Genomic DNA, 14899 nt, shown 5'->3' on the forward strand with positions numbered 1-14899 from the left:
CTGGAGAAAGTGGAGCTCAATTCGGCGAGGGAAGAGGTAGCCGACCTGGAGGAAGATGGAGCATCCGGAGGCGGAAAAGGAGGATACAAGGAAGGTAGGAAGTCCAAGCAAGCGAAGCCGGGGATGAAACAGCCGGAAGAAGAGGAGCCTGAGAAGCAAAAGTCGGGCAAATCGGACCGGAATCTAGCTAAACCGGCCAAAGCAGATCGCGAGGATTACCGAGGAGCCTTCAGCAAGTTGTCCACTCCGAAAGTATTTGGGATTGCACCACCCGTCCTGCAGGACATAACCTCGCTCCCACCGGTGGGCAACAAGAAAACTCCACTCGGGTACCCGGAGGTGCAGAAGAAGAAGAAGAGGCCGCAGTTCAAAGAAGACGTCGCTCTACGCTCGTACCAAGCCAGCGAACCAAGTGAAGAGGAGTCCGAAGAATTGGATTCGGAGTCGGAAGAAGAGAATTCGTCGCAGGAAGAAGACTTCGGAATGCAATCCGAGGTAATGGTGCGTGGTCCAATGAAGGCTCAACTCTCCGCTCGGCAGTTTCTGTCGAAGAAGCTTCCGATATTCACGGGGCGACTCGAAGAATGGCCTATGTTCATTAGTGCCTACGAGACGTCCACAACGGCGTGCGGACTTTCGAACGTCGAGAATCTGGCGCGACTTCAAGAGTGTTTGAAGGGTCAAGCACTAGAAGCGGTAAGAAGCGGGCTCCTACTTCCGAGTGCAGTACCGCAAATCATCAAAACCTTGCGGATGCTGTACGGCAGGCCTGAGCAGTTGCTGAACATGCTGCTGTCGAACGTGCGGAAGGCACCGTCTCCAAGAGCGGACAAGTTGGCGTCGTTCATCCAGTTCGGTGTCGTCGTACAGCAGCTAACCGATCATTTGGAGGCGACAGGTCTGGCAGCGCATCTCATCAACCCGATGCTCATCCAGGAGTTGACGGAGAAGTTGCCGGCCAGTACGCAGCTGGAATGGGTGCGGTATCGGAGGAAGGCCCAACTCGTGACGCTCCGGACATTATCCAACTTTCTCTCGAGGATTGTCAAGGATGCTAGCGAGATCACTCTGTATTGCGAGTCGGCGTCCGTCGCATCGGATCAAGCGTTCCGGAAGAAGGGAAGAAAGGAGCAAGAAGGATTTCTGCACACGCATAGTGCCGAAGCCAGCGGAGTCGACAACCAGGCTCCGAATCGGGAGAAGAAGCCCGGCAGGATCTGCGGCCGCTGCGATCATCGTATCCGGAACTGCGAGAGCTTCAAGAGGATGCGGTTGCCAGAAAGATGGGAGGCGGTACGGAAATGGAGGCTCTGCTATCTGTGCCTCAACGAGCACGGAAGTGCACGCTGCAAGCTCAACATGCGGTGCAACGTGAACCAGTGCAACGAACGCCACAATCCGCTGCTGCATATCGAGCAGAGTGTTAGCACTAACTGCAACGTGCACCTACATCGGCAGTCGGTGATTTTTCGAATGATACCGATCACGTTGTACAACGGGAGCCTCAGCGTGGACACAATTGCGTTCCTGGATGAGGGGTCGTCATACACGCTACTGGAAAAGTCACTGGCGATTGCGCTGCAAGTCCAAGGCGTAACGCAACCGCTCCGAGTGACCTGGACAGCGGGTGTATCCAGAGTGGAGAAGCAGTCCCAAAGGGTGGAGCTCTTTGTATCGGCAAGAGGATCGACGCAGCGCTTTCGCATGAAAGCCGCCCATACGGTGGACAGTTTAAAGTTGCCGCAGCAAACGGTTTCCATGGCAGAGGTCATAGGAGGACATTCCCACCTGCGCGGACTTCCAGTAACGGAATTCTCACGTGGAGTTCCGCAAATCCTCATCGGCCTCAAGGACATCCATCTCTACGCTCCTTTGGAATCCAGGATCGGCAAGCCTGACGAACCGATCGCCGTCCGGTCGAAGCTAGGCTGGACCATCTACGGGCCAACATGCGCTGGCCGAGTCGAACCAGGCATAGTCGGTCATCACCAATGCGAAACGGTTTCGAACCAGGAGTTGCACGACATGCTGCGAAGCCACTACACTTTGGAGGAGTCGGTGATTTCCGTGGCGCTGTTGCCGGAGTCCGAAGAAGATAAGCGAGCGAAGGCGATCCTCAATAGCACGACCGTTCGAGTGGGCGACCGTTTCGAGACGGGGTTATTGTGGAAGGAGGACGAAGTGCGGTTTCCCGACAGCTATCCCATGGCGGTGAAGCGATTCCGCTGTCTGGAGAGGCGGCTAGCGAAAGACGACCAGCTGCGCAAGAAGGTGAGCGAGCTGATCAACGATTATGCGGCGAAAAGCTACATTCACGTAGCGACAGAGGCCGAACTGAGGCGGTTCGAGCCGAACGAAGTGTGGTACCTGCCGATCAGCGTGGTGGTGCATCCAAAGTAGCCGGGAAAAGTGCGTCTGGTGTGGGACGCAGCAGCGGCGGTCAACGGAGTATCGCTGAACTCACAACTGCTGAAGCGAAGGGACCGAACATGTTAACTCCGCTCCCCAACGTCCTAGCGAAATTCCGTGAGCGAGTAGTAGGCTTCGGCGGCGACATCAAGGAAATGTTCCTCCAAGTTCGAGTGCGAGACACAGACAAGAAAGCGCGGTTTGTATTCCGTGGAAGTGAGTCAGAGAAGATGGAGGTCTACATCATAGACGTGACGATGTTCGGCGCGACAAGCTCTCCGTGTACGGCGCAATACATCAAGAACCGGAACGCAGAAGAGTATGCCGGACAGTTTCCGGAAGCGGCCGAAGCGATTGTGGAAAACCATTACGTGGACGACTATTTCGATAGCACGGACACAGTCGAAGAAGCGGTGAAGCGGCGGGGCAGCAGGGACGGATGTCCTGGGGCCCGACGCACCCCCCCGCTTGCGAGTCAGCCGCGTAGTTGCCGGCTAAGAATAGGACTACTAACCCCAATTCAAGGTGTCAAGCGACCCGTGCCGAGGAATGAGTGATCGAGGGGGTGAAAAAGATGCTCGATCTTTAACGGAGCCTGTGGGGCACCTGGGCACCCCCCACAGAAAGCTGTCCCTTACCGCGTTAATGCAGAGCTCTGGCGTGGTGGACATTCTTTCTCGTGCGACTCGTGGGAATAAAATATGAGTAACAAACCAATACAGAAATCAAGTGTAGCAGGTAGTAGTGGTGGGATCAACCCCTTCGCAAGAAGCGGGTTGATGAGATCTCCGACAAGGAGAAGTGAGGAGATAGGCGCTGGGAGTTGCGTACGCAGCTCAAGCGTGGGTGCTCCAGTCCACTTCCCGGCAAGCCAGCCGGTGGAGGTTATGGACGGAGCGTGGTTGTTGAGGGCCGTCAACCGAGGATCCAAAGGACGGTCCGCAATAGAGGTGGCTGAGCAGCAGCTTGGCAAAATCATCGACTTTGCGTCCACTAAGTCGAATATAAGCAAGGACCTGAAAACGGCCTTGCTTCGACTTAGGGCGTCGATCGACAATGCCAAGCAGGAGCACGCGGCACTCGCGTTGCTGACTGCTGCAGCAGCGGAGCCTGCAAATGAGAAAGTGCCGAAGTTTACCCAAACGGAGGCCTTCTCCTTCGCAGGAAGTCCGAATAAGGCGGAAGCGACTGCTCGCGACAAACGGGGCAAGCAATCGCAGAAGCGGGCGAGGCAACCGTCAGGCGAGGAGCTGTCTGGCGGTGCCCGCAAGGCCAGGCGAATCATTACCCCGAAAGTCGGTAATAATGCCGGAAGGTCGGACCCCAGCCAGGGTTCCCGGAAAGCTGGGAAGGGTGGGCCTGAAAAGGCTGGCCCGTCCCGGAACGATGGGAACAAGGGGTTGCGACCGCTAGTGGGCCCTCAACAGCCACAGAGTAGGGCGATCCAAGGGGTGGACCCCCCTTGGACGAAGGTAGAGCGGAAGAGGAAGAAGAAGGCGAATCCGCAGGTAGTAGCGCAGGACGCCAAGCCAAGGCGTAGGAGGGCAGGTGCCAAGCGCGAAAAAGGCGACGCTATCGTCATCAAGACGGAACAGTCCAAGTACTCGGACGTCTTGAAGATGATGCGAAGCGACGCTAAGCTTGAGGGTCTTGGAGCCGACGTACGCAGTATTAGACGTACTCGTACGGGCGAGATGATCCTGGAGCTGAAGCGCCAGAAGGAGCACAAGGGCGCCGCCTATAAGAGGCTGGCAGAAGAGGTCCTTGGTGAGGGTGTGCAGGTGAGGGCTCTGACACATGAGGCGACTCTGAAGGTCAAAGACATCGATGAGATCACCGAAGTGGAAGAGCTCGTCACGGCACTGCGGCAACAGTGCGATGTGCAGGTGGCCGCCGCAGCCGTTAAGCTACGGAAAGGGCCAGCAGGGACACAGATAGCTTTGGTTCAGCTACCTGTGGCGGACGTCAAAAAGTCCGTTAAAGTAGGGAGCATAAAGGTGGGTTGGTGTGTATGTCACCTGACATTCCACGAGCCACCAGAGGTTTGCTTCAGGTGTCTGGAACCAGGACACAAGTCGTGGGACTGCAAAGGCCCCGACAGGCGCAAACTGTGCAGGCGATGCGGCGCTGAAGGTCATAAGGCCCAAAGCTGCACGAGTCCGCCCATCTGCATGATCTGTACCGGGAAATCCTCGAACAACAGACATCCGATGGGTGGTCCAAGGTGCCCGGCCTTCAAGAAAGCCGCAGTGAACAACAAATCACAGTGCAGGTAACGCAGCTGAACCTAAACCACTGTGATGCGGCTCAGCAACTGCTTTGTCAGGCAGTTTCTGAGTGGGAGACGGATATCGCCATCATATCGGACCCATACCGAGTACCCGCCGGCAACGGCAACTGGGTCGCGGATGGGACCAGAAAAATGGCGGCGATATGGACGACGGGTAAATACCCCGTTCAGGAGTTGGTGTCTACTACCTATGAGGGCTTCGTGGTCGCCAAAGTAAACGGGGTCTTCTTCTGTAGCTGTTATGCGCCTCCGCGGTGGCCGATCGAGCAGTTCACGCAAATGCTGGACCGCTTAACGACCGTGCTAACAGGGCGAAGGCCGGTGGTAATAGCGGGCGACTTTAATGCCTGGGCTGTGGAATGGGGAAGCCGTTTCACGAACCAGCGGGGTCAGATCCTGCTAGAAACACTGGCCATCTTAGATGTCGACTTGGCTAATGTCGGTACCAAGAGTACCTTTAGTCGAAACGGAGCGGAGTCAATTATTGACGTGACCTTTTGTAGTCCTGGCCTAACAAGTAGTTCGAACTGGAGAGTAGATGATGGCTACACTCACAGCGACCACCTGGCGGTTCGCTACAGTATCGACTACAATAACAGCAGACAGCGGATAGAAGAAGAGGCGGCTAGGCCAAGGCCAAGCCCTCGCAGGTGGAAGACATCATACTTCGACGAAGGGGTATTTAGGGAGGCGCTCCGCCGTGAGCGAAACTTAATCGGTTTAGACGGTGACGAGCTGGTAGCGGTGCTCTCACGTGCGTGTGATGCGACCATGCCTAGGCGAGTCCACCCTAGAAATGGGAGGCCACCGGCTTACTGGTGGACCGACGCGATTGCGGACCTGCGCCGCGCCTGCCTACGGGCTAGGCGGCGGATGCAGCGAGCACGATCAGAGGAAGAGCGAAACGAACGGCGGGTGGTGTTCGCCGCTGCAAAAGCCGCGCTTAAGACCGAGATAAGAGCAAGCAAAAAGGCCTGCTTTGAGGGTCTCTGTCAGAGTGCCAATACGAACCCGTGGGGTGACGCCTACAGGATCGTTATGGCCAAGACGAGAGGTGTGATGGCTCCTACAGAGCAATCTCCAGAGATGTTGGAGGGGATCATTGGAGGACTTTTTCCACGTCATGATCCTAGTCCTTGGCCTCCTTTCGTAGGACAGCCGGGGACTGGGGCTGGCGATGAGGAGAGGGTCACCGATGTGGAACTTGCGGGGATAGCTAAGTCCCTTAGCGTAGGTAAGGCCCCAGGTCCGGACGGAGTTCCGAACCTGGCCTTAAAAGTAGCTATTGCAGAGGCTCCCGGGATGTTCAGGTCTGCTATGCAGAAATGCCTGGACGAGGGAGTTTTCCCAGAAGCTTGGAAGAGGCAGAGCCTGGTACTATTGCCAAAGGCGGGGAATCCACCCGGAGACCCGTCGGCATATAGACCAATATGCTTGATTGACACGGCGGGGAAGGTGCTCGAAAAGATCATCCTCAATAGAATGTTGCGGTTCACCGAGGGCGAAAATGGTCTTTCGAGTAACCAGTACGGCTTCCGGAAGGGGAGGTCCACCGTAGACGCTATCTTGTCGGTTACAAAAACCGCCGAGAAAGCACTCGAGCCTAAGAGGAGGGGAATTCGCTTTTGCGCGGTAGTGACTCTGGATGTAAGGAATGCGTTTAATAGCGCCAGCTGGTCTGCTATTGCCGATGCGCTCTTGCGTCTGGGGATACCGGAGTACCTGTACAAGATTCTCGGAAGTTACTTTCAGAATCGTGTACTAGTCTACGACACGGAGGTGGGTCGGAAGTGCTTTCACATAACCTCAGGAGTCCCGCAAGGTTCCATCCTGGGTCCGGTGTTATGGAATGTCATGTACGACGAGGTGTTGAGGTTAGAGTATCCAGTGGGAGTGGTGATTGTCGGATTTGCCGACGACATTACGCTCGAAGTCTACGGTGAAACGATCGAGGAGGTAAAGTTGACTACCAACCACTCGATCAAAGTTGTGGAGGCGTGGATGCGGTCCAGGAAACTGGAGCTGGCTCACCACAAGACAGAGGTGACGGTTGTTAACAACCTGAAGTCGGAGCAGCAGACGGAGATCAGTGTAGGAGACTGTACTATCCTGTCAAAGCGCTCCGTCAAACACTTGGGCGTGATGATCGACGATAAGCTTACCTTCGGTAGCCACGTCGATTATGCCTGTAAAAGAGCCTCCACAGCTATTGCGGCACTGTCCCGGATGATGTCCAATAGCTCTGCGGTGTACGCCAGTAAGCGCAAGCTTCTGGCTAGTGTTGCTACATCCATACTTAGGTATGGCGGCCCGGCGTGGGGCACCGCGCTAAGTACTAAATGCTACCGACGGAAGCTGGAAAGTACTTACAGGCTTATGTGCCTGAGGGTTGCGAGCGCGTACCGTACCGTGTCACACGACGCTCTCTGCGTCATTACTGGTATGGTGCCTATCAGCATTCTTATCAGTGAGGACATGGAGTGCTTCGAAATGCGCGGCACAAGAGGCATACGCAGGACTGTCAGGATGGCCTCTATGGTCAAATGGCAGCGCGCGTGGGACAGTTCCACCAAAGGAAGGTGGACCTATAGGTTGATACCGAGGGTAGATAGTTGGATTAATAGGCGCCATGGGGAAGTCACATTCCACCTGACACAGGTCCTTACAGGTCATGGTTGCTTCCGACAGTATCTACACCGTTTCGGGCATGCGGATTCTCCCGAATGCCCAGTGTGCAATGGTTTAGAGGAAACGGCGGAACACGTTTTGTTCGTGTGCCCGCGTTTTCGCACAATGCGTGACCGCATGCTTGCCACATGCGGGGAGGACACAACTCCGGACAACTTGGTCCAGAGGATGTGTAGGGATGAGTTTGGCTGGAACGCCGTTTCAACGGCTATTACCCACATCGTCTGGGAGCTACAGAGGAGGTGGCGCGTGGACTCGGAGAATGGCTAGTCCAGATGCAGTACAAGAGGTGGTCCAGGGGTTCGGAGTCGGCTTCGTAGGTCATACCGGTGCCCTGCGGTCGAGATCGACCCTTACAACGATTAAGTGGCCGCGGAGAGGAAGTCCCGGTAGCGGTGCTGTCGTGGCGTCGGTCTACTGGGTTGGATCCGAGCCCGCGGTTGGAAAGGGGTCCCCGGCAAGGGTCGGGGTAGGTGAGATCCTGCTGTCTGCAACCTACGGGTGCATCTGATAGGGCCTGAAGGGTAGTGATACCCTTCCTTACGGGCAGGTCAGATCGGGTTGCACGTGGGCATCAGTTCTTGATGTCCGCTCAGCAGTAGGGCGCGGGCGGGGTTGACCCTGCCCGCCTTCCGAGGACAAAGGGAGTGGCGAGGACCACTCGGGAAACTGGCTAAGCGCCAGCATGCTACCGTGATGAACTCTCCAAAGCGAGTCATCGATGTTCGTTGCTGCAGGCTACGCAGCTAACCTTGTGGGTGCGATGTGCACTAGCCCCTCTCTGAAGCAATACCTTCTTGGTGGTTCCGGAGAGACGTAGGGTTTGGCGACCATAGGAATGGTTTAGTGGGTACGAGGAGAGAGTAGTCCTGGATTTTACTTTTGTTGTAGAAGACGGCCTGTCAGACCTACACTACCCTAACCTTCTGTTAGGGTGTCTGTTGAGCAGATTATCCCCCTATGGTTTAGAAGGAAAAAAAAAAAAAAAAAAAAAAAAAAAGCGGTGAAGCGGGCCCAAGAAGTGAAGTTCGTCCATTCCAAAGGCGGATTCGAGATCCGGAACTGGGTGTCCAATTCGGGCGCATTTCTGGAAGGCATCGGCGAGCGTGCACCTGATCAGAGCGTGCAGATTCTTCAGAACAAGGAGTCAAACCTAGAGCGAGTCCTGGGAATAGTGTGGAATCCAGTCAGCGACGAATTATCGTTCCTGGCCAAGTTCCGGGAAGATCTGGCGCCGTATTTCTCCGGCGAACGTCGACCGACAAAAAGAGTGGTGATGAGCAGCGTTATGAGCCTGTTCGATCCGCTAGGAATGCTGGCTACCTTCGTTATCCACGGGAAAATGATGATCCAAGATCTGTGGCGTAGTGGCAGCGACTGGGACCAACCAATCGACGACGAAAGCTGCGAAAAGTGGGATCGGTGGATTGCTCGGCTCCCGGAGATCGAGAACGTGAAAATTCCCCGTTTTTACTTCCAAGGTTCGAGATCAGTGGATTACAACACTGTACAGCTTCACGTGCTGGTAGACGCCAGCCAAGATGCGTATGGAGCAGCAGCGTACTTCCGTGTGCTCACGGGAAACGGGCCAGTTTGCGCGCTGGTGATGGCGAGGTCGAAGGTAGCTCCATTAAAGATGATGTCCATCCCGAGGCTGGAGCTGCAGGCGGCGGTGATCGGAGCAAGGTTGCTGCAAACCGTCGTGGAAGCGCACTCGCTGGAAATCAAGCAGCGGTTCATCTGGTTAGATTCCAAAACAGTCGTATCATGGATCCATTCGGAGCAGCGTAGGTACAAACCGTTCGTGGCTTTCCGGATCGGCGAGATTCTCAGCCTCACGAAGCACAGCGAGTAGCGGTGGATTTCCACGAAGAACAATATCGCCAACGATTTGACGAAGTGGAAGAGCGCCAGCAGTTTGGAGTCAAACGGACCGTGGTTTCAAGGTCCGGCGTTTCTCTACCAGCCGGAAGAGCGGTGGACGAAGCAGGAAGCGGTAGAACCGAACACACCAGAGGAAGTACGGGCGTGTCTTCTCGTCCACGATAGTGCTCCAGAAGAGCCGATGGTCGATGTGTCTCGCATTTCCCGCTGGAAAGTGCTGGTCAGAACTGTAGCGTGCGTGTATCGAATCACATCCAACTGCGATAGAAGAAGGAGAGGACTGGCAATCGAGGCGGTTCCAGCATCACCAAGGGTGCGCAGCGTAGTGAAGAAGGTTATACCAGCGGTCCCACTGAAGTGAGAGGAATTTCAGCGAGCGGAAGGTTACCTGTGGCGGTCGGCACAAGCCGATGCATATGAAGAAGAGGTCAAAGTTTTGACGAAGAACCGGGAGCTTCCCCGAAGCGAGCGTCAGCAGATTGAGAAGTGCAGCAGTCTGTACAGCGGCAGCCCTTTTTTGGACGAGGAAGGTATATTGCGGATGGAAGGCAGAGCGGCACAGGGTTCTTTCCTCCCTTTCGAACTCCGGTTCCCGGTTATCCTGCCGAAACGACACCCTATTACCCGTAAGTTGTTGGAGTACTACCACCAGCAGGCAACTCACGCCAACGCAGAGACCGTGGTCAACGAGGTCCGGCAACGGTTCCGAATCCCGAATCTTCGAGCGGAACTGAAGGCGGTGATGAAGGCTTGCGTTTGGTGCAGGACGAAGAAGTGTGTGCCGAAGATTCCGAGGATGGCTCCCCTCCCGTTGGTGTGTATCACTCCGGGCTGGCGGCCGTTCAGCTTCACTGGGGTGGACTATTGCGGTCCGGTCACGGTCACAGTTGGACGCAGATCGGAAAAGCGGTGGGTCTGCCGTTTTACGTGCTTGACTACGAGAGCAGTTCACCTGGAGGTGGCCCACAGTTTGACGACACAAGCGTGCTTGATGGCTCTTCGGCGTTTCGTTTGTCGCCGTGGAAAGCCGGTCGAATTCTATTCAGACAACGGGACGAACTTTCAGGGAGCAAGTAAGGAGATTGTGCGGAAGATAGAAGGAGACTGCGACGAAGCTTTCACTGACGCGAGGACAGGGTGGAATTTCATCCCGCCGAGCGCGCCCCACATGGGAGGCGTTTGGGAGCGGCTGGTCCGGTCCGTGAAAGCAGCCCTGACGGTGCTCCAAGACGGAAGAAGGTTGACGGATGAAGTGCTGCTGACTACGTTGGCAGAAGCGGAGGACTTGGTGAATTCTCGCCCGTTGACGTACGCCGGGCTAAGTCCGGAGGCTAGCGAAGCGTTGACACCGAACCACTTTGTGAAAGGTCCAGAGGTGGCGGTAGAGCGGGTTCCGAAGACAGACGAGGGTGAAGCGTTGCGGGACCTCTACAAGCGATCGCAGGCACTGACAGACCGCCTGTGGAAGCGATGGGTAGCGGAGTACGTGCCAGCAATCAACCAGCGTACCAGGTGGCACGCAGAGGTACAACCGATCAGCCAGGGCGACCTGGTGCATATAGCGGACGAAGGAGCGAGGAAGAGTTGGACGCGAGGCGTGGTCAGCAAGGTGTACCCAGGCCCTGATGAACGAGTACGGCAAGCACTGGTCAAGACGGCAAAAGGAGAGTTCCGGCGGCCGGTAGCGAAGCTGGCTGTGCTGGAAATTCAAGAGCGTAACTCTGGTGCTGCTGGAGGATCCCCCCAGAATTACGGGGAGGGGGTATGTACGCACCACCCAGCATCGAAAACCGGTCAGCAGCGAGCGCCCTGCTGTGACGACTAGGTAGCGCCACAGTGCAAAGTAGGTGCAGAAAAGGTAGGCGAAAATTTAGTGGCTGAATTCAGACGGGGTGAGCGAATGTAAATAAAGAAATAGAAGTAGCGAGTTAGAGAATCGGTGCCATAGCGATTTGCTGAAAGTGAATTGAAACAGTTAAATTTGGAAGTAATTAGGAGTTTTTAATTGAATTGGAAGTTGAAGGTGAAAGAATAAATAGTCCGGAGATTGCTTGAGTCGTTTCGGATTTGTTTGTAAGTAGAATAGGATTAAAAATGTATGTGATTCGATATTTATTGAGATGAATTGTAGATCAGCTGGCGAGTCCCGAGCAGTCGGATATTACCTGTGAAGAACAAAACGGGGATTAAAAGGAAACTATAAAATGTAAGTTTGTAAATATTTGTGACACTAAATGATAATTAACGCAATAAATTTAGTTTTAAGCTGCTGTAAATAGAAAACACTGCTGTGGAAATTCTGTTTCTAAGTCGTCCGAACAGAAAGTATTCTAAAATTTTGCTTGATTCTGGAAATATTCACGCCAAAAGGACTGTCCTATAAATAGGACGCTGGACTGATATGAGTTAATTTGAATGGGTAAGTGTTCCCGACTGTAAAATGTCTAAAAACACGAGTCCGCTGATAACACAGCGCAACATTTTTTTGTCTCAAGAGCAAACTAATGTGTCTCTGACAGATTTTGGGCCGCTGAATCCGAATCCGGGCTCAGATTTGCTCCAGCACGTCACAATTTTGAGCTATACCTAAATTTATAGGGCAAAATATGCGATTTTGGGCTTTTTTGACTGCAAAGCCATTAAGCATGAAAATATTTTTTTTAATCAATCAATTGTATTACAAGTATGAGCCCAGGTGTGGGTCACCCTAGCATTACCCATTAGCATTCAGCGAGTCGCATAAATTCGTAGGCGGGTACAGCCACAGACCGCTGTTGTGGCGGTTGCTTCCTTCCCGTCCGTACCAAAGCACAAGGGTAAATAAAATAAAATCACTGACTCTTATCCAAAATTGATGCAATCATTCAACGGTCATTATGACTGCTGAGAGATGGGAAAAGAAGATTAATTGGACACTTATGAAAGGTGTTACCCACAAGTACGTGCCACCCTAATTTACCAATAACATAGATACATGCTAGCGTGCTAGCCCAAAGTTAAACCATAGAAACAGTAGGTAACTAGATAAAAAAAATATTTCAATCAGCTTGAGTCAGACAAGCGATAAATCCAGTCTAATCTTGATATTGAAATTGTCGCTATCTTTTACGAAATTCGCTCTTCTCTTTCGTTGGTTCCACTCATAAATTGATCAAATCATGACGCAATGAGTCAGTGCCTATCGAGTCTTCCTTCGCTGCGAGCGTTTATTCCGGTTAGTCGTATTACCTACGCAGTAGGTTAAGCAATCAAGTGAAATGGGCGTGTTCGAGTGGTTTGTTGTTGTGATTCCGCTCGCCGGGTACCTGATCTACCGCTGGGCCGTGGCCACTTACGATTATTTTGAAAAGCGGAAGATTCCATTTGTGAAACCATACCCTTTCGTCGGTGGTCTGTGGCCGGTTTTCTCCGGTAAGCTCCATCCGGGGGATGCCGCCGTTTTAGGGTACGACATGTTCCCGGAGAATCGCTTCTCGGGTTTTTTCGCTTTCCGCCGGCCGGGTTACCTGATTCATGATCCAGCTCTGGCCAAACAGATAATGATCAAGGATTTCGATCATTTTACCGATCATATGAATACGGTTTCGGTGGATGTGGATCCGATTTTCGGACGAGCGCTGTTCTTCATGGACGGACCACGGTGGCGTCATGGGCGATCTGGATTGAGTCCGGCCTTCACGGGAAGCAAGATGAGAAACATGTTCAGCTTGCTGTCGAAGTATGTCGATGGGGCCATGCAACGATTGGTTCAAGATGCCGGGCAAGGCAAGTTGGAACTGGAGATACGTGATCTGTTTCAAAAGTAAGTATCCCACACATTTCTACGCTAAGGGAAGTAACACGATTTGCGACTCTGTTTCAGACTTGGTAATGACATCATCACGTCGATATCGTTTGGCGTTGAGATTGATTCGGTGCATAATCCAAATAACGAGTTTTTCAAAAGGGGCAAGCAGTTGGCAGCTACTGGAGGAATTCAGGGACTTAAATTTTTCTTATCGATTGTGGTACCGGACAGTGTCTTTAAATTTTTCGGGATTCGGTTTCTTCCCAAGGAAGCAGCTGATTTCTACGTTGATGTTGTAGCGAAAACCATCAAGCATCGCGAAGAGTACAAGATTGTACGGCCAGATTTCATACACTTGTTTGTACAAGCTCGGAAGAATGAGCTCAAAGAAGATAAAGCTGATGATGAGCTTAAGAGCGCAGGGTTTACTACGGTTGAAGAACACATTGAGGCATCGACGGAAAACAGTCAATATACGGATTTGGACATCACTGCAGTCGCTGCTTCATTCTTCTTCGGAGGCATCGAAACTACAACTACGGTGCTGTGCTTCGCTCTGTATGAACTGGCAGCAAATGAGTCAGTTAAAAGAAAACTGGAAGCCGAAATCGACTCGGTTAGGAAAGAATTAGGAGAAACTACCTTATCATACGAGGTGCTTCAGAAGATGAAGTACCTCGACATGGTCGTAACGGAAACTCTGCGTCGATGGCCACCGCTGGGAATCACCAATCGAGTATGCGTCAAACCGTACACCTTCGAGGACCACAACGGAACGAAGGTAACCGTCGAAAAGGGTCAGCTCATTCAAATCCCCGTGCAGTCTTTCCATCGGGATCCGAACTTCTTCCCCGACCCGTACCGTTTTGATCCGGAACGGTTTTCAGATGAGAACAAATCGAAAATCAACCAGGATGCTTTCCTGCCGTTTGGAAGTGGTCCGAGGAATTGTATCGGATCGAGGTTGGCGTTGATGCAAGCTAAATGTCTGCTTTATTATCTGTTCACTAACTTTTCGGTGGAGTTTTCCGACAAGATGGATGTGCCAATCAAACTGAATAAGATGTCTTTGACTTATACGGCAGAAAATGGATTTTGGTTCAATTTGACACCGAAAAAAGTAACAGTCTAAGACGATTTACATCGTAAGGAATGTTCATTTTATTCGAAATATATATCGTTATGAATATACGAATTAATTACTTTAAGGACGATGACAAATTTTTTAAGAGCCTGGAAAAACAAAGAGAAGAAACGTCGAAACTCTACATATTTCTAGACGATCATTTGAAAAGGGCCTATTTGCTTTTAGTAAACAAACTTGTTTACATCTCTGTAGGGCCCATCTGCATCCACACACGCACATCAACACCCTTAACAGATAGCTTGAAGAACACTCTTTCTGATAAGGGTGTTTATGTGCGTGGGTGGATGTAGATAGACCCTGCAGACACAAAACCATGTTTGTTTACGCAAAGTAGATAGTCCCTTTTCAAATGTACATCTAGATTTCCAATTGAGCAAGCGACTCATCAAAGCAACAAAAATCTTAATCAACAAAAATGTGAGACTTCCAACACACTTAAAACAATGCGCTCTCGCCTAGGCTTTACATATACAATAGATGCGTAGTGTGGATGGACATCCGAAAGAAGTGCGGTCTGTGAGAAAGATAACCTCAGATTTTTGAGCTTAAGGTGATACGCCAATCTAGATTACAACAATAATGCCTTAAAATGTATATCCTTATCTGATATTCCTGCAGATATATATTTTGGGATTCTTCAACAAGAATCTTCTGAGACTTCTGAAGCTGTCTTTCTGGGAATTTCCGAGACATT

The 14899-nt window shown here is 52.3% G+C and overlaps 2 protein-coding genes across 2 annotated transcripts; both read left to right on the forward strand.

Moving 5' to 3' along the window:
- Positions 1-2489: 2489 nt before the first annotated feature.
- On the forward strand, positions 2490-11096 carry LOC134285991 (uncharacterized). The gene is made up of 4 exons (XM_062847553.1): positions 2490-2850; positions 8431-9174; positions 9334-9584; positions 9645-11096. Exons 1-4 carry the CDS (start codon positions 2490-2492, stop codon positions 11094-11096), a joined length of 2808 nt encoding a protein of 935 aa, XP_062703537.1.
- Positions 11097-12438: 1342 nt separating this feature from the next.
- Positions 12439-14249, forward strand: LOC109429650 (cytochrome P450 9b2). Its single transcript, XM_019705653.4, has 2 exons — positions 12439-13073; positions 13134-14249. Exons 1-2 carry the CDS (start codon positions 12529-12531, stop codon positions 14188-14190), a joined length of 1602 nt encoding a protein of 533 aa, XP_019561198.3. The 5' UTR covers positions 12439-12528; the 3' UTR covers positions 14191-14249.
- The last annotated feature ends 650 nt before the right edge of the window (positions 14250-14899 follow it).

This window comes from Aedes albopictus, chromosome 2 (genome assembly GCF_035046485.1).
Source record: "Aedes albopictus strain Foshan chromosome 2, AalbF5, whole genome shotgun sequence".
NCBI lineage: Eukaryota > Metazoa > Arthropoda > Insecta > Diptera > Culicidae > Aedes > Aedes albopictus.